The sequence below is a fragment of the Salvelinus fontinalis genome, chromosome 14, assembly GCF_029448725.1.
Source record: "Salvelinus fontinalis isolate EN_2023a chromosome 14, ASM2944872v1, whole genome shotgun sequence".
NCBI classification, from domain to species: Eukaryota; Metazoa; Chordata; class Actinopteri; order Salmoniformes; family Salmonidae; genus Salvelinus; species Salvelinus fontinalis.
Genome location: NC_074678.1, coordinates 9,465,399 through 9,483,597, shown reverse-complemented (window position 1 = coordinate 9,483,597; position 18,199 = coordinate 9,465,399). Strand labels below are relative to the sequence as shown.

Below are 18,199 nucleotides of genomic sequence, written 5' to 3'. Positions count from 1 at the left end.
CTCAGGTAACCTCTCTCTCCCTAACACACTACCACATCTATATGATGGTCCTCAGGTAACCTCTCTCTCCCTAACACACAACCCCATCTATATGATGGTCCTCAGGTAACCTCTCTCTCCCTAACACACAACCCCATCTACATGATGGTCCTCAGGTAACCTCTCTCTCTAACACACAACCCCATCTATATGATGGTCCTCAGGTAACCTCTCTCTCCCTAACACACAACCCCATCTACATGATGGTCCTCAGGTAACCTCTCTAACACACAGCCCCATCTATATGATGGTCCTCAGGTAACCTCTCTCTCTAACACACAACCCCATCTATATGATGGAATATATTTTGATTTGTTTAACACTTTTTTTTGGTTACTGCATGATTCCATATGTGTTATTTCATAGTGTTGATGTCTTCACTATGATTCTACAATGTAGAAAATAGTAAAAAATAAAGAAAAACCCTTGAATGAGTAGGTGTGACTGAACTTTTGACTGGTACTGAATATATGATGGTCCTCAGCTAATTAATGGCGGGATAAAGTGTAATTTCATTTAATTGTTCATTATAATTTGATTTGGAATACTCCTCATAAGTAGCACAAAGTCCAAAGAGAAGATGTTTAACATATTTAACATATTTAAGCTAAAACTTTATAATTCGTTTTTTAATTTTTTTTATGTAATCTATCTTTCTTTGCTTGAATTGTTTCAGAACTGTTCCCCATGAAGACAAATCCTTTGCCATAGGAGTCCAGTTTCTGCTCATGAGAGTGCTTGGTAAGTGTCCTCTTTTAGATGTCTTCTTTATAAAGACAGATGTTGCTAAAACAACACACAATGGAATATAATGATATATCAAATCCACCGCTCCAGGATATGACCCGTCTTCTAGGATATGACCCGGCTTTATCATCCGTCAATGTAGTGTTACAGTGCCCTCTAGTGGATGACAACTGATGTGAACTACATTGAAATGCTGTTATTTTCTATGAACAGTGTTCATTTTTAGAGTTATGTCTCAGATAATGTCCATATTATTGTATTATAATAGCCTGGTTACCAGCTCTGTTCAACATGACCATCCTCAGCTCCTGTATATAATATTAAATAGCCTGGTTACCAGCCCTGTTCAACATGACCGTCCTCAGCTCCTGTATATAATATAATATCATATTTAATAGTCTGGTTACTAGCCCTGTTCAACATGACCATCCTCAGATCCTGTATATAATATCATATTTAATAGTCTGGTTACCAGCCCTGTTCAACATGACCATCCTCAGCTCCTGTATATAATATAATATTAAATAGCCTGGTTACCAGCCCTGTTCAACATGACCATCCTCAGATCCTGTATATAATATAATATTAAATAGCCTGGTTACCAGCCCTGTTCAACATGACCGTCCTCAGCTCCTGTATATAATATAATATAATATTAAATAGTCTGGTTACCAGCCCTGTTCAACATGACCATCCTCAGCTCCTGTATATAATATAATATCATATTAAATAGCCTGGTTACCAGCCCTGTTCAACATGACCGTCCTCAGCTCCTGTATATAATATAATATAATATTAAATAGCCTGGTTACCAGCCCTGTTCAACATGACCATCCTCAACTCCTGTATATAATATAATATTAAATAGCCTGGTTACCAGCCCTATTCAGCATGACCATCCTCAGCTCCTGTATATAATATCATATTAAATAGCCTGGTTACCAGCCCTGTTCAGCATGACCATCCTCAGCTCCTGTATATAATATCATATTAAATAGCCTGGTTACCAGCCCTATTCAGCATGACCATCCTCAGCTCCTGTATATAATATCATATTAAATAGCCTGGTTACCAGCCCTGTTCAGCATGACCATCCTCAGCTCCTGTATATAATATAATATAATATTAAATAGCCTGGTTACCAGCCCTGTTCAACATGACCATCCTCAGCTCCTGTATATAATATAATATAATATTAAATAGCCTGGTTACTAGCCCTGTTCAGCATGACCATCCTCAGCTCCTGTATATAATATCATATTAAATAGCCTGGTTACCAGCCCTGTTCAGCATGACCATCCTCAGCTCCTGTATATAATATCATATTAAATAGCCTGGTTACCAGCCCTGTTCAGCATGACCATCCTCAGCTCCTGTATATAATATAATATTAAATAGCCTGGTTACCAGCCCTGTTCAGCATGACCATCCTCAGCTCCTGTATATAATATAATATTAAATAGCCTGGTTACCAGCCCTGTTCAACATGACCGTCCTCAGCTCCTGTATATAATATAATATCATATTTAATAGCCTGGTTACCAGCCCTGTTCAACATGACCATCCTCAGATCCTGTATATAATATAATATTAAATAGCCTGGTTACCAGCCCTGTTCAACATGACCGTCCTCAGATCCTGTATATAATATAATATAATATTAAATAGCCTGGTTACCAGCCCTGTTCAGCATGACCATCCTCAGCTCCTGTATATAATATAATATAATATTAAATAGCCTGGTTACCAGCCCTGTTCAACATGACCATCCTCAGCTCCTGTATATAATATAATATAATATTAAATAGCCTGGTTACTAGCCCTGTTCAGCATGACCATCCTCAGCTCCTGTATATAATATAATATTAAATAGCCTGGTTACTAGCCCTGTTCAACATGACCGTCCTCAACTCCTGTATATAATATAATATTAAATAGCCTGGTTACTAGCCCTGTTCAACATGACCGTCCTCAGCTCCTGTATATAATATAATATAATATTAAATAGCCTGGTTACTAGCCCTGTTCAACATGACCATCCTCAGATCCTGTATATAATGTGATGTATTGTGTGATCCTCCTCTATTCTAGCCTGGTTACCGGCCCCAGCCCTGTTCGGCATTGTCATCGACAGCTCCTGTATCTGGTGGAAACAGGCCTGTAACAGCCGGCTGGGATGTGGTTACTATGACAATAACATCCTGAGGAACAGGTAAGAACCCTGTAACAGCCGGCTGGGATGTGGTTACTATGACAATAACATCCTGAGGAACAGGTAAGAACCCTGTAACAGCCGGCTGGGCTGTGGTTACTATGACAATAACATCCTGAGGAACAGGTAAGAACCCTGTAACAGCCTGCTGGGCTGTGGTTACTATGACAATAACATCCTGAGGAACAGGTAAGAACCCTGTAACAGCCGGCTGGGCTGTGGTTACTATGACAATAACATCCTGAGGAACAGGTAAGAACCCTGTAACAGCCGGCTGGGATGTGGTTACTATGACAATAACATCCTGAGGAACAGGTAAGAACCCTGTAACAGCCGGCTGGGCTGTGGTTACTATGACAATAACATCCTGAGGAACAGGTAAGAACAATGTCTGATGTAACTATTGTCACGCCTCATTTATAAAAGTTAGAATGACTAATTGATTAATGTTTTGCTTGGTGATTGGTTGATTGATTGGTTGGTTGACTGATTGGTTGATTGATTGGTTGGTTGACTGATTGGTTGGTGATTGGTTGGTTGACTGATTGGTTGATTGATTGGTTGGTTGACTGATTGGTTGATTGCTTGGTGATTGGTTGATTGATTGGTTGGTTGACTGATTGGTTGATTGATTGGTTGGTGATTGGTTGGTTGACTGATTGGTTGATTGATTTCCCTGCAGGTACCTGGGTCTACAGGTGGGATTGTGATATTTACAGTCATGCTAAACTAGCTCTAACCCTCCTGCCTTATCGTATCTCTGCAGGTACCTGGGCCTGCAGGTGGGCTTCAAGGTGATGGGGATCTTCCTGCTTGGGGTGGTGGGCTGGAAGGTCCTGAGGACCAGGGAGTACAGCCTGGAGAAGAGGCCTGATGGACCACTCTGATCTGGGATACAACTGACCTCCCTGGCTCCCCACTCTGTTCTCTCTCTCCCATCTCACTTTAAAGAGTAGTCTCAGGCCCACTACTGTTCCTCTCCCATCTCACTTTAAAGAGTAGTCTCAGGCCCACTACTGTTCCTCTCCCATCTCACTTTAAAGAGTAGTCTCAGGCCCACTACTGTTCCTCTCCCATCTCACTTTAAAGAGTAGTCTCAGGCCCACTACTGTTCCTCTCCCATCTCACTTTAAAGAGTAGTCTCAGGCCCACTACTGTTCCTCTCCCATCTCACTTTAAAGAGTAGTCTCAGGCCCACTACTGTTCCTCTCCCATCTCACTTTAAAGAGTAGTCTCAGGCCCACTACTGTTCCTCTCCCATCTCACTTTAAAGAGTAGTCTCAGGCCCACTACTGTTCCTCTCCCATCTCACTTTAAAGAGTAGTCTCAGGCCCACTACTGTTCCTCTCCCATCTCACTTTAAAGAGTAGTCTCAGGCCCACTACTGTTCCTCTCCCATCTCACTTTAAAGAGTAGTCTCAGGCCCACTACTGTTCCTCTCCCATCTCACTTTAAAGAGTAGTCTCAGGCCCACTACTGTTCCTCTCCCATCTCACTTTAAAGAGTAGTCTCAGGCCCACTACTGTTCCTTTCAACAGTCTGCGGAGGTGTTCTGTCTAAATGTGCTCTCCTTTACCCACCTGATCCACCTATCCTGTCTCACATGAGAGAAGAGACTCAACCTATCAACTGCCAGTGGGCAAAGTCCACGATGCCTTTCAACCATAGAATGTTTCAACGGTCTGCTTAAAGTAGTCTCAAACCCAGCTGATCCTCCTGTTGGAGGAACCTCAGCACTGAAGGACACTCCAGCTCTGGTAAAGATACTATAACCCTATAACATTATAGCTCCCATTCGACTATCCTACACTCCTACAGTATCCCCACACGAGGAAGTTGGTTCAATATCCCCACACGAGGAAGTTGGTTCAATATCCCCACACGGGGAAGTTGGTTCAATATCCCCACACGAGGAAGTTGGTTCAATATCCCCACACGGGGAAGTTGGTTCAATATCCCCACACGAGGAAGTTGGTTCAATATCCCCACACGGGGAAGTTGGTTCAATATCCCCACACGAGGAAGTTGGTTCAATATCCCCACACGGGGAAGTTGGTTCAATATCCCCACACGGGGAAGTTGGTTCAGTATCCCCACACGAGGAAGTTGGTTCAATATCCCCACACGGGGAAGTTGGTTCAGTATCCCCACACGGGGAAGTTGGTTCAATATCCCCACACGGGGAAGTTGGTTCAATATCCCCACACGAGGAAGTTGGTTCAATATCCCCAAACGGGGAAGTTGGTTCAATATCCCCACACGGGGAAGTTGGTTCAATATCCCCAAACGGGGAAGTTGGTTCAATATCCCCACACGTGGAAGTTGGTTCAATATCCCCACACGGGGAAGTTGGTTCAATATCCCCACACGAGGAAGTTGGTTCAATATCCCCACACGGGGAAGTTGGTTCAATATCCCCACACGGGGAAGTTGGTTCAATATCCCCACACGGGGAACGGGGTTCAGTATCCCTACAGGGGGAAGGGGGTTCAGTATCCCTACAGGGGGAAGGGGGTTCAGTATCTGTACAGGGGTAGAGGGGGTTCAGTATCTCTACAGGGGGAAGGGGGTTCAGTATCCCTACACGGGGGAAGGGGATTCAGTATCCCTACAGGGGGAAGGGGGTTCAGTATCCCTACAGGGGGAAGGGGGTTCAATATCCCTACACGGGCGAAGGGGGTTCAGTATCCCTACAGGGGGAAGGGGGTTTAGTATCCCTACAGGGGGAAGGGGGTTCAGTATCCCTACACGGGGGAAGGGGATTCAGTATCCCTACAGGGGGAAGGGGGTTCAGTATCCCTACACGGGGAAGGGGGTTCAGTATCCCTACAGGGGGAAGGGGTTCAGTATCCCTACACGGGGGAAGGGGGTTCAGTATCCCCACAGGGGGAAGGGGGTTCAGTATCCCCACAGTGGGGAAGGGGGTTCAGTATCCCTACACAGGGGAAGGGGGTTCAGTATCCCTACACGGGGGAAGGGGGTTCAGTATCCCTACACGGGGGAAGGGGGTTCAGTATCCCCACAGGGGGGAAGGGGGTTCAGTATCCCTACACGGGGGAAGGGGGTTCAGTATCCCCACAGGGGGAAGGGGGTTCAGTATCCCCACAGGGGGGAAGGGGGTTCAATATCCCTACACGGGCGAAGGGGGTTCAGTATCCCTACAGGGGGAAGGGGGTTTAGTATCCCTACAGGGGGAAGGGGGTTCAGTATCCCTACACGGGGGAAGGGGATTCAGTATCCCTACAGGGGGAAGGGGGTTCAGTATCCCTACACGGGGAAGGGGGTTCAGTATCCCTACATGGGGAAGGGGGTTCAGTATCCCTACACGGGGGAAGGGGGTTCAGTATCCCTACACGGGGGAAGGGGGTTCAGTATCCCTACACGGGGGAAGGGGGTTCAGTATCCCCACAGGGGGAAGGGGGTTCAGTATCCCCACAGGGGGGAAGGGGGTTCAGTATCCCTACACGGGCGAAGGGGGTTCAGTATCCCTACAGGGGGAAGGGGGTTCAGTATCCCTACACGGGGGAAGGGGGTTCAGTATCCCTACACGGGGGAAGGGGGTTCAGTATCCCTACACGGGGGAAGGGGATTCAGTATCCCTACAGGGGGAAGGGGGTTCAGTATCCCCACAGTGGGGAAGGGGGTTCAGTATCCCTACAGGGGGAAGGGGGTTCAGTATCCCTACAGGGGGAAGGGGATTCAGTATCCCCACAGGGGGAAGGGGGTTCAGTATCCCCACAGTGGGGAAGGGGGTTCAGTATCCCCACAGTGGGGAAGGGGGTTCAGTATCCCTACACAGGGGAAGGGGGTGATTTTCGATCATTTGAAGGATGGAACGTGGTCTCTGGGTGCACATTGAAAACTGTATACTTGCTGTTATCCCAGGGATGTTGTTCATTCAGGTTTCTAGTTGCAGAAGACAACAAAGTTAAAGTTAGCTTAATATTTAAGTTTCTCTTTAACACAGAGGCATTTTGGTGAGTGACATTATAGAGACTGAGTTTATGTTTGAGATGTTTTTTTTTTGTTTTTTTTTACACCGAATTGTAATTTTATAATCATATGACCAATATCTCATCAGCTTTAATCACAATAATATGCTATGCGTCAAATATCAATTGCACTGTTTAAATAATTGTTATCTTGTTGAAATAGAATGTCAATACAATATGGTTAGTTCTGGATCATCTTAGTTCACCTGCCTTATATGCAGCAACAAATACTTGTAACTTCTGTAAATAATAAAAATGTTTGTTTATATTGTCAAATTGTTATATTGTGTTGGAAAAGTTAAGAATGGGGATTGTCTGTCTGTCTGTGTCTGTCTGTCTGTCTGTCTGTCTGTCTGTCTGTCTGTCTGTCTGTCTGTCTGTCTGTCTGTGTAATCATCATGAGTCACTCAAGTAGTAGAGAGGGAGCAGACGTAACGGATGAGGTTTGAAACTGAGTAGGCCTTATGGCCTAACTAATCTAAAATGTAGCGCACAACAGTAAAACAAGAAAGGGTAGGGGAACGCTTTCCCTTTACTTCCGTTTCGCATGACGTCATGTGCCAGAGCAGAAAGGGAGGGGGCGGCAGACAAACAGAGAGCGAGGAGAGAGCAAACCGCGCATGCGCAGACTGCCGTTGAAACGGACAGGAGGGCAGTCAGTAGCACTTCCATCGCGGAGAGAGCAGATTGAACAGGTTGAGGCGTCGCTTTTCAGTTTCACATCCATCATCAGCACCACAACCCCGGACCACTGGGGAACAACCGTTTAATTCTCCTACTCTGTTAGAAATTCGCCCCAAAAATATGTCTGTGGGTAGTGACTTTGGGAACCCCTTAAGAAAATTCAAACTGGTCTTTCTGGGGGAGCAAAGCGGTAAGTCATTCAGAATCGTCGGGAGAAGTTCTATTCCGGTTGGGGATGACAGTAAGCGGTCTGTATGCACCTGCTTGGTGTTCACTGTTATACGTTACGTTTAAATGATCTCTTTATCTATAGGCTTGCTGTACATGTTGCTCTTGGTAACAGAATATACTACATTCTCTATGGGAAAATGTCAAGCAAGTTTTTCTTATGTTTTATCTGTTGAAAATAGTTCAGACGAAAACCAGTATAAAGTGTTTATAATGCCCGTCTATGCATTAAATTGTTAGGCCTATTTATTGTTTGATTATACTTTACGCACCGCTGGGGCAAAACATTATGTATTTTTTTTGCAGTCCGGTGTCACAACAATTCACATTTTATAACGCAAATATAATTGTAGCATGCCACCGATATGCAGGCTACAATTGTTACCTCAAATGGGTGGTGTTTATGCGATGATATTGTCTCAAATGCGAGTGCTGTGGTTTAAAAGAGATAATTTAATTAATTAATTATTCTGTGTATGGCTGAGACACACCCAGGTTGCCAGTGTCTGTCGGAGAGAACTTGTGTAGTTGCAGTCTGTCTCTGTCTCTCTGTCTCTGTCTCGCTCTTTCTTTCTCTCTGCTCTCTTTCTTTCTCTCTCTCTCTCTCTCTCTCTCTCTCTCTCTCTCTCTCTCTCTCTCTCTCTCTCTCTCTCTCTCTCTCTCTCTCTTTCCCTTTCTTTACCTCTCTCTGTCTCGCTCTTTCTTTACCTCTCTCTGTCTCGCTCTTTCTTTCTCTCTCTCTCTCTCTCTCTCTCTCTCTCTCTCTCTCTCTCTCTCTCTCTCTCTCTCTCTCTCTCTCTCTCTCTCTCTTTCTCTCTCTCTATCTCCAGACGATGACTAAGTCATTTGGTAATTTGCATAGGGAATTGCGCTGGAAAATGTGGTCTAGTATAAAATATCTGATCCCAATGAAGGTTTATTATGAATAGATAGACTGATGACCATCCCTGGCTTGTCTTGGCTCAGTTTGTCCCTAAAGGCTCCACTACTCCACACCATTTTATGAGACGTGTTACATCTCTTCATGTAGGTTCATGGGGTGTGTAGAGAAGTCAAGAGGTTTGTTTTCCGAGAGGGAGAGAGGGAGGGGGGGTGGAGAGGGAGGGAGATAGAGAAAGAGATCAAATCAAAATCAGATCAAATTTTATTGGTCACATACACGTGTTTAGCAGATGTTATCGCGAATGTAGCGAAATGTTTGATGGAATGGGAGGGAGGGAGAGAGAGGGATGGGGAGGGAGGGAGAGAGAGGGATGGAGAGGGAGTGAGAGAGAGAGGAAGTGAGAGGGAGGGAGAGAGGGATGGGGAGGGAGTGAGAGAGAGGGATGGAGGGAGGGAGTGAGAGAGAGAGAGGGATGGAAGGAGGGAGTGAGAGAGAGAGAGGGATGGAAGGAGGGAGTGCGAGAGAGGGAGAGAGGGAGAGAGAGAGGGATGGAGAGGGAGGGATGGAGAGGGAGTGAGAGAGAGAGGGAGGGAGGGAGAGAGAGAAGGATGGAGAGACAGAGATGTGGTTAAGATTCAGTGGGGTCTGAAATGATTGACCCCCTTGATAAAGATGAGACGTAATGACTGTACATAATGCATTATTCAAATACTGAGCTATATTGTATGCTCGAAAAAATTGGGAAATGATATTGTTTTATACTAATACAATCGCTCAGAGAAAGATATTTTGTTTCTCAACAAGGTAGGGGTCAAAATGATTGACACCCTTAAAGATTATTATAAATTAAGTAGTCAAAAGTTTAGTATTTGGTCCCATATTCATAGCATGCAATGACTACATCCTTCTTGTGACTCAACAAACTTGTTTGCGGTTTGTTTAGGTTGTGTTTCAGATTATTATGTGCCCAATAGAAACTAATAGGAAATCATGTATAGTGTCATTTTGGAGTCACTTTTGATTGTTTTTGGGCCAAAATGTCCTGGTACTTGGTAAAGTTCATGATGACGTTGAACAGAACAGACAAAATCAGGAGGTAAACGATCGTAAAACAGAGCCGATTCAGTTTGTATCCAGTCTCCTTCCTAGCAGACAGACAGTATCTAGTTTGGATCTAGTCTCCTTCCTAGCAGACAGACAGTGTCTAGTTTGGATCTAGTCTCCTTCCTAGCAGACAGACAGTGTCTAGTTTGGATCTAGTCTCCTTCCTAGCAGACAGACAGTGTCTAGTTTGGATCCGGGCTCCTTCCTAGCAGACAGACAGTGTCTAGTTTGGATCTAGTCTCCTTCCTAGCAGACAGACAGTATCTAGTTTGGATCTAGTCTCCTTCCTAGCAGACAGACAGTGTCTAGTTTGGATCTAGTCTCCTTCCTAGCAGACAGACAGTGTCTAGTTTGGATCCGGGCTCCTTCCTAGCAGACAGACAGTGTCTAGTTTGGATCTAGTCTCCTTCCTAGCAGACAGACAGTATCTAGTTTGGATCTAGTCTCCTTCCTAGCAGACAGACAGTGTCTAGTTTGGATCTAGTCTCCTTCCTAGCAGACAGACAGTGTCTAGTTTGGATCCTGTCTCCTTCCTAGCAGACAGACAGTGTCTAGTTTGGATCTAGTCTCCTTCCTAGCAGACAGACAGTGTCTAGTTTGGATCTAGTCTCCTTCCTAGCAGACAGACAGTGTCTAGTTTGGATCTAGTCTCCTTCCTAGCAGACAGACAGTATCTAGTTTGTATCTAGTCTCCTTCTTAGCAGACAGACAGTGTCTAGTTTGGATCCTGTCTCCTTCCTAGCAGACAGACAGTGTCTAGTTTGGATCTAGTCTCCTTCCTAGCAGACAGACAGTGTCTAGTTTGGATCTAGTCTCCTTCCTAGCAGACAGACAGTGTCTAGTTTGGATCCGGGCTCCTTCCTAGCAGACAGACAGTGTCTAGTTTGGATCCTGTCTCCTTCCTAGCAGACAGACAGTGTCTAGTTTGGATCTAGTCTCCTTCCTAGCAGACAGACAGTATCTAGTTTAGGGCCATTTCAAGTGTCCAGGCTGCTGAGCTGAACTTGGGGAGACGAGGGGGTCCTGACTGGGAGACTCTTGTTAAATATAGCCTGCAGTGGAGGTGAGAGGAAGGGGTGTTGACTGGGAGACTCATTTTAAATATAGCCTGCAGTGGAGGTGAGAGGAAGGGCTCCTGACTGGGAGACTCATTTTAAATATAGCCTGCAGTGGAGGTGAGAGGAAGGGGTCCTGACTGGGGCCGGTCTGGGGGAAGAGCCTTGTATTATCACATTGTGCAGAGCCACAGCCCAGTGCAACACAGACCCTATGGGGGAGGGAGTCTATTTCTTAGACACACAGCTACGGTATGTTGCCAAACAGGTCCTGGTGCCTTTTATAGTCCTTTACCCATAGTAACACAGCCCTAGTCTATCCACATCCTTTTTTAATGTGAAGGACAGATCAACAATCATTTATTAATGTAAAGTACAGATCGACCATCATTTATTAAAGTACAGATCGACCATCATTTATTAATGTAAAGTACAGATCGACCATAATTTATTAAAGTACAGATCGACCATCATGTATTAATGTAAAGGACAGATTGACCAACGCAATCATTTATTAATGTAAAGGACAGATTGACCAACGCAATCATTTATTAATGTAAAGGACAGATCGACCATCATTTATTAATGTAAAGTACAGATCGACCATCATTTATTAAAGTACAGATCGACCATCATTTATTAATGTAAAGTACAGATCGACCATAATTTATTAAAGTACAGATCGACCATCATGTATTAATGTAAAGGACAGATCGACCATCATTTATTAATGTAAAGGACAGATCGACCATCATTTATTAATGTAAAGTACAGCTCGACCATCATTTATTAATGTAAAGTACAGATCGACCAATGGCATCATTTATTAATGTAAAGTACAGATCGACCATCATTTATTAATGTAAAGTACAGATCGACCATCATTTATTAATGTAAAGTACAGATCGACCATCATTTATTAATGTAAAGTACAGATCGATCATCATTTATTAATGTAAAGTACAGATCGATCATCATTTATTAACGTAGAGGACTAAAGTATATCAGGAGTGTTGTGAGCGCAGGGGCTCAAAAAGCTGTGGAGAGCATGGCAGCACATACCACTTGGTTTAGTGGACGGTTAATGCATCCACCCAGCTGACTGAAGAAGAAGAAGAACTCAGTGGACATGATGATGAAGGGTCTTTAGGAAGTGTTGAGGCCTAAATGGTCTGAGCAAAGACAGTAAGTACGCTATGAAAATAGGTAGAAACTGCGTCTCCAGAAATCCCCGGTCACGCTTGTAGGCGATGTCCTAGTGACGTTGGCTAACTGAAGAAGTCATCGGCGTCAAACTGAGCATGTGCAGGCCGTGAATTCAAAAAGGCACTCCTTCGATATATAAAGGTGTTTTTGACAAAAGTGAGAACGTGTCAGTTTGTCACTTTCACGAGGTTGGAGTAATAACAAGTTCAACTATTTTAAGACATTGGATCGAATCTAGGTTGTTTCTTTAGATTTAGCGAAAATTAACAACTAAGGAATAATTTTGAACATCGCTCTCATTGACTTCTCAAACCCCATATCCCGGGCCTGGTCTGCTTGGTCTGTTTTTTTCAAGCGTTCCCAGAAGTCTTGCGATGTTGCGCCTCTGGGTTTAGAATCTCTTTGGTCTGAGGCTCTGTGCATCCATAAAGCGTCTCAGAGTAAGAGTGCTAATCCAGGATCAGGTCCCTCCTCTTATTCAATATGATTTAAAAGGGAAAACTGTTCCTAGATCAGTACTCCTACTCCTAGGGACTGTGCACACTAAGGAGAAACGGACAAATCCGATCTCAAAGATATTTTCCCGTCTGTATACCTTTTGATCTGAAACTTTACCGTAATTTGTGTTATTTTTCTACGCAAGGAGTTTGAATCGTGAGAATGTGGCCGTACTTTGAGCGTATTGAGTAATGCAGCCAACATGTATAATCTATCTACATCTGAAGAGGGAAATCAAACTTGGATGTTCTGGTGTTGAAGGAGAACATGAAGTAAACGTCAGTGGCAGGGTGGGTAGTGGGCGGTGGTGGTAGCACCTTTCATGCAGGAAGAATGTTAAATGAGTTTTCAGAGAGGAAGCTTCTCCTCCGGGCTGACTAGTTAGCTGTCTTCTCTTCTCCTCTACCTTGCTGCCTGGGCTGTGTTGTACAGACATGGGTTCAAACTATTGGAAATCATTCAACAAATTTCTGTATCTGTGCTTGTTGCCATCGGAACCCATGTCCTGGTGCTGTGCGGAGGATGGCGAAGCATGGCATCTGGCTCTAACTTCTCTGGCTGGTGAAAGCTGCGGAGGGTTTTTAAAAAAGCTTGCAGATCAGCTGTTTCTTAAAGTCTTGTGTTTTCTGCTCAACCCACGCTTATTGCGGAAGTGGCGTCTTTGCCAACTCTCAGAGCCTCAGAAAAATTGTAAAGGGTCGTTGTTGGAGTGGTTCACAGATGATCCTGCTAACCCGCTGCATTTACTTCCTTTACTCATGGGGGTTTAGTCATGGGCGGGTTAATGAGGAATCAGTAAGTTCTACAGTCTGTAAACACAGTACTTGTTTCACGTCACAAATGACACCCTATTCCCTATATAGTGCACTACTTTTGGTCAGTTCCCACAATCAAAGGTAGTGCACTATAAAGGGAATAAGTATGCCATTTTTCGATGCAAGACACAGGACTTGTAGTGTGATATCCAAAATCCAATTGTTGTGAGGTAATCAATCCCATTTTTGCTCGGTTGGTTTCACCTTAAACAAACAAGACGTTTGATAGAAGCATCGGCATCTCTGTCTCTAAAACAAGGCTGTGCTCACTGAACCCAAATAATGTGTCAAATGGCAGCATTTGATATACATTCACCGGCCAGTTTATTAGGTACGCCAGCCCTTCACGAAAATGGATCGCTCCTACAGTCAGTGAGTCACTTGACCGTGGCTTGCTATATAAAGCAGGCAGACAGGCATTGAGGGGTTCAGGCTGGGTTTCTGGACAGCACTTTGAGATATCAGCTGATGTAAGAAGGGCTATATAAATACATTTGATTTGATTCAGTTAGAATGGGACAAAACGAATGACCTCGGGCAACTTTGAGCGTGATATGATGGTGAGATAGACAAAAAGACATCAGCTCAGTCCTGTGGGCGAAAACAGCTCGTTGATGAGAGAGGTTGAAGGAGAACGGCAAGAAACGTGAAAGCTAATAGGCGGGTCACAAGCAGACAGATAACGGCGCAGTACAACAGTGGCATGCAGAACGGCATCTTGGGAACGCACAAGTCGTCGATTCCTGTTACTGATTGGCTATTACAGCAGACGACCACACCGGGTTCCACTCCTATCTGCTAAAAACAAGAAGAAGCGGCTCCAGTGGGCACGTGATCACCAACACTGGACGATCGAGGAGTGGAAAAACATTGAGATTACAGCGAGTTCAGTTTACTTTAGTACTTGAGAGTAAATATACTGTACCAATAAAAATCTGAAAACCAGTCAGTATCTGGCGTGACCACCATTTGCCTCATGCAGTGCGACACATCTCCTTCGCATAGAGTTGATCAGGATGTTGATTGTGGCCTGTGGAATGTTGTCCCACTCCTCTTCAATGGCTGTGCGAAGTTGCTGGATATTGGCAGGAACTGGAACACGCTGTCGATCCAGAGCATCCCAAACATGCTCAATGGGTGACATGTCTGGTCATTATGCAGGCCATGGAAGAACTGGGACATTTTCAGCTTCCAGGAATTGTGTACATGTTCTTGTGACATGAGGCTGTACATTATCATGCTGAAACATGAGGTGATGGCGGTGGATGAATGACACGACAACGGACCTCAGGTTCTCGTCACGGTATCTCTGTGCATTCAAATTGCCATTGAAAAAAATGAAATTGTGTTCGTTGTCCGTAGCTTATGCCTGCCCATACCATAACCCCACTTCCACCATGGGGCACTCTGTTCACACCATTGACATCAGCAAACCGCTCGCCAACACACAACGCCAATACACGCTGCCATCTGCCCGATACAATTGAACCTGGGATTAATCCGTGAAGAACACTCGTCTCCAGCCTGCCAGTGGCCATTGAAGGTAAGCATTTGCCCACTGAAGTCAGTTACAACGCCAAACCGCAGTCAGGTCAAGACCCTGGTGAGGACGAAAAGCACGCAGACGAGCTTCCCTGAGACGGTTTCTGACATTTTGTGCAGAAATTCTTCAGTTGTGTAAACCCCCAGTTTCATCAGCTGTCCAGGTGTCTGTTCTCAGACGATGCCGCAGGTGAAGAAGCCGGATGTGAATGTCCTGGGCTGGCGTGGTTACACGTGGTCTGTGGTTGTGAGGCCAGTTGGACATACTGCCAAATTTTCTAAAACAACATTGGAGGTGGCGTATGGTAGTGAAATTAACATTATATTCTCTGACAACAGCTCTGGTGGACATTCCTGCAGTCAGCATCCCAATTGCACTCTCCCTAAAAACTTGAGACATCTGTGGCGTTGTGTTGTGTGACAAAACTGCACATTTTAGAGTGGCCTTTTATTGTCCTCAGCACAAGGTGCACCTGTGTAATGATCATGCTGATTAATCAGCTTGTTGATATGCCACACCTGTCTGGCGGATGGATTATCTTGGCAAAATAGAGAAATGCTCAGTAACAGGGATGTAAATTTCAGCTCATGAAACATGGGACCAACACTTTACATGTTGCGCTATATAGGGAATAGGGTGTAATTCGAGAGCAGCAGCTGTTTTATATCTCTCAGTACCCAGTCACAGAGCAGCAGCTGTCTTATATCAGTACCCAGTCACAGAGCAGCAGCTGTCTTATATCAGTACCCAGTCACAGAGCAGCAGCTGTCTTATATCAGTACCCAGTCACAGAGCAGCAGCTGTCTTATATCAGTACCCAGTCACAGAGCAGCAGCTGTCTTATATCAGTACCCAGTCACAGAGCAGCAGCTGTCTAATATCTCTCAGTACCCAGACACAGAACAGCAGCTGTCTTATATCAGTACCCAGTCACAGAGCAGCAGCTGTCTTATATCAGTACCCAGTCACAGAGCAGCAGCTGTCTAATATCTCTCAGTACCCAGTCACAGAGCAGCAGATGTCTTATATCAGTACCCAGACACAGAGCAGCAGCTGTCTTATATCAGTACCCAGTCACAGAGCAGTAGCTGTCTAATATCTCTCAGTACCCAGTCACAGAGCAGCAGCTGTCTTATATCAGTACCCAGACACAGAGCAGCAGCTGTCTTATATCTCTCAGTACCCAGTCACAGAGCAGCAGCTGTCTTATATCAGTACCCAGTCACAGAGCAGCAGCTGTCTTATATCAGTACCCAGTCACAGAGCAGCAGCTGTCTTATATCTCTCAGTACCCAGACACAGAGCAGCAGCTGTCTTATATCTCTCAGTACCCAGTCACAGAGCAGCAGCTGTCTTATATCAGTACCCAGACACAGAGCAGCAGCTGTCTTATATCAGTACCCAGTCACAGAGCAGCAGCTGTCTTATATCAGTACCCAGTCACAGAGCAGCAGCTGTCTTATATCAGTACCCAGTCACAGAGCAGCAGCTGTCTTATATCAGTACCCAGACACAGAGCAGCAGCTGTCTTATATCTCTCAGTACCCAGCCACAGAGCAGCAGCTGTCTAATATCTCTAAGTACCCAGTCACAGAGCAGCAGCTGTCTTATATCTCTCAGTACCCAGTCACAGAGCAGCAACTGTCTAATATCTCTAAGTACCCAGTCACAGAGCAGCAGCTGTTTTATATCTCTCAGTACCCAGTCACAGAGCAGCAGCTGTCTTATATCTCTCAGTACCCAGTCACAGAGCAGCAGCTGTCTTATATCTCTCAGTACCCAGTCACAGAGCAGCAGCTGTTTTATATCTCTCAGTACCCAGTCACAGAGCAGCAACTGTCTAATATCTCTCAGTACCCAGTCACAGAGCAGCAGCTGTCTTATATCTCTCAGTACCCAGTCACAGAGCAGCAGCTGTCTAATATCTCTAAGTACCCAGTCACAGAGCAGCAGCTGTCTTATATCAGTACCCAGTCACAGAGCAGCAGCTGTCTTATATCAGTACCCAGTCACAAAGCAGCAGCTGTCTTATATCTCTCAGTACCCAGTCACAGAGCAGCAGCTGTCTAATATCAGTACCCAGTCACAGAGCAGCAGCTGTCTTATATCAGTACCCAGTCACAGAGCAGCAGCTGTCTTATATCTCTCAGTACCCAGACACAGAGCAGCAGCTGTCTTCCATCTCTCAGTACCCAGTCACAGAGCAGCAGCTGTCTTATATCAGTACCCAGTCACAGAGCAGCAGCTGTTTTATATCTCTCAGTACCCAGTCACAGAGCAGCAGCTGTCTTATATCAGTACCCAGTCACAGAGCAGCAGCTGTCTTATATCAGTACCCAGTCACAGAGCAGCAGCTGTCTTCAATCTCTCAGTACCCAGTCACAGAGCAGCATCTGTCTTATATCAGTACCCAGTCACAGAGCAGCAGCTGTCTTATATCAGTACCCAGTCACAGAGCAGCAGCTGTCTTATATCTCTCAGTACCCAGTCACAGAGCAGCAGCTGTCTTATATCAGTACCCAGTCACAGAGCAGCAGCTGTCTAATATCTCTCAGTACCCAGTCACAGAGCAGCAGCTGTTTTATATCAGTACCCCGTCACAGAGCAGCAGCTGTCTTATATCAGTACCCAGTCACAGAGCAGCAGCTGTCTTATATCAGTACCCAGTCACAGAGCAGCAGCTGTCTTATATCAGGACCCAGTCACAGAGCAGCAGCTGTCTTATATCAGTACCCAGTCACAGAGCAGCAGCTGTCTTATATCAGTACCCAGTCACAGAGCAGCAGCTGTCTTATATCTCTCAGTACCCAGTCACAGAGCAGCAGCTGTCTTCAATCTCTCAGTACCCAGTCACAGAGCAGCAGCTGTCTTATATCAGTACCCAGTCACAGAGCAGCAGCTGTCTTATATCAGTACCCAGTCACAGAGCAGCAGCTGTCTTATATCTCTCAGTACCCAGTCACAGAGCAGCAGCTGTCTTATATCAGTACCCAGTCACAGAGCAGCAGCTGTCTAATATCTCTCAGTACCCAGTCACAGAGCAGCAGCTGTTTTATATCAGTACCCCGTCACAGAGCAGCAGCTGTCTTATATCAGTACCCAGTCACAGAGCAGCAGCTGTCTTATATCAGTACCCAGTCACAGAGCAGCAGCTGTCTTATATCAGTACCCAGTCACAGAGCAGCAGCTGTCT

General features: G+C 45.1%; 2 protein-coding genes across 5 annotated transcripts in view; both read left to right on the top strand.

The window, feature by feature from the left end:
• Positions 1 to 5,493, top strand: part of LOC129869468 (solute carrier organic anion transporter family member 2A1-like) — a 103,165-nt gene extending 97,672 nt beyond the window's left edge. The window contains exons 12-14 of one of the 3 annotated variants that reach the window (XR_008761910.1): positions 716 to 780; positions 2,878 to 3,376; positions 3,765 to 3,853. Coding sequence is in view for 1 of the 3 variants with exons in the window: in XM_055943920.1 (XP_055799895.1) it covers positions 716 to 780; positions 2,878 to 2,998; positions 3,765 to 3,885 (307 nt within the window). In the remaining 2 variants the exon portion in view is untranslated. Of the gene's footprint in view, positions 1 to 715; positions 781 to 2,877; positions 3,377 to 3,764 lie in introns of all 3 variants that reach the window. The other 2 variants (XR_008761911.1, XM_055943920.1) reach the window with 2 other exon arrangements.
• A 2,128-nt stretch (positions 5,494 to 7,621) lies between these two features.
• LOC129869467 (ras-related protein Rab-6B) overlaps positions 7,622 to 18,199 on the top strand; it is a 139,361-nt gene continuing 128,783 nt past the window's right edge. For both annotated transcript variants that reach the window (XM_055943919.1, XM_055943917.1), the window contains exon 1: positions 7,622 to 7,864. In XM_055943919.1, coding sequence (XP_055799894.1) covers positions 7,795 to 7,864 — 70 coding nt within the window. In that variant the 5' untranslated portion in view covers positions 7,622 to 7,794. The remainder of the gene's footprint in view (positions 7,865 to 18,199) is intronic.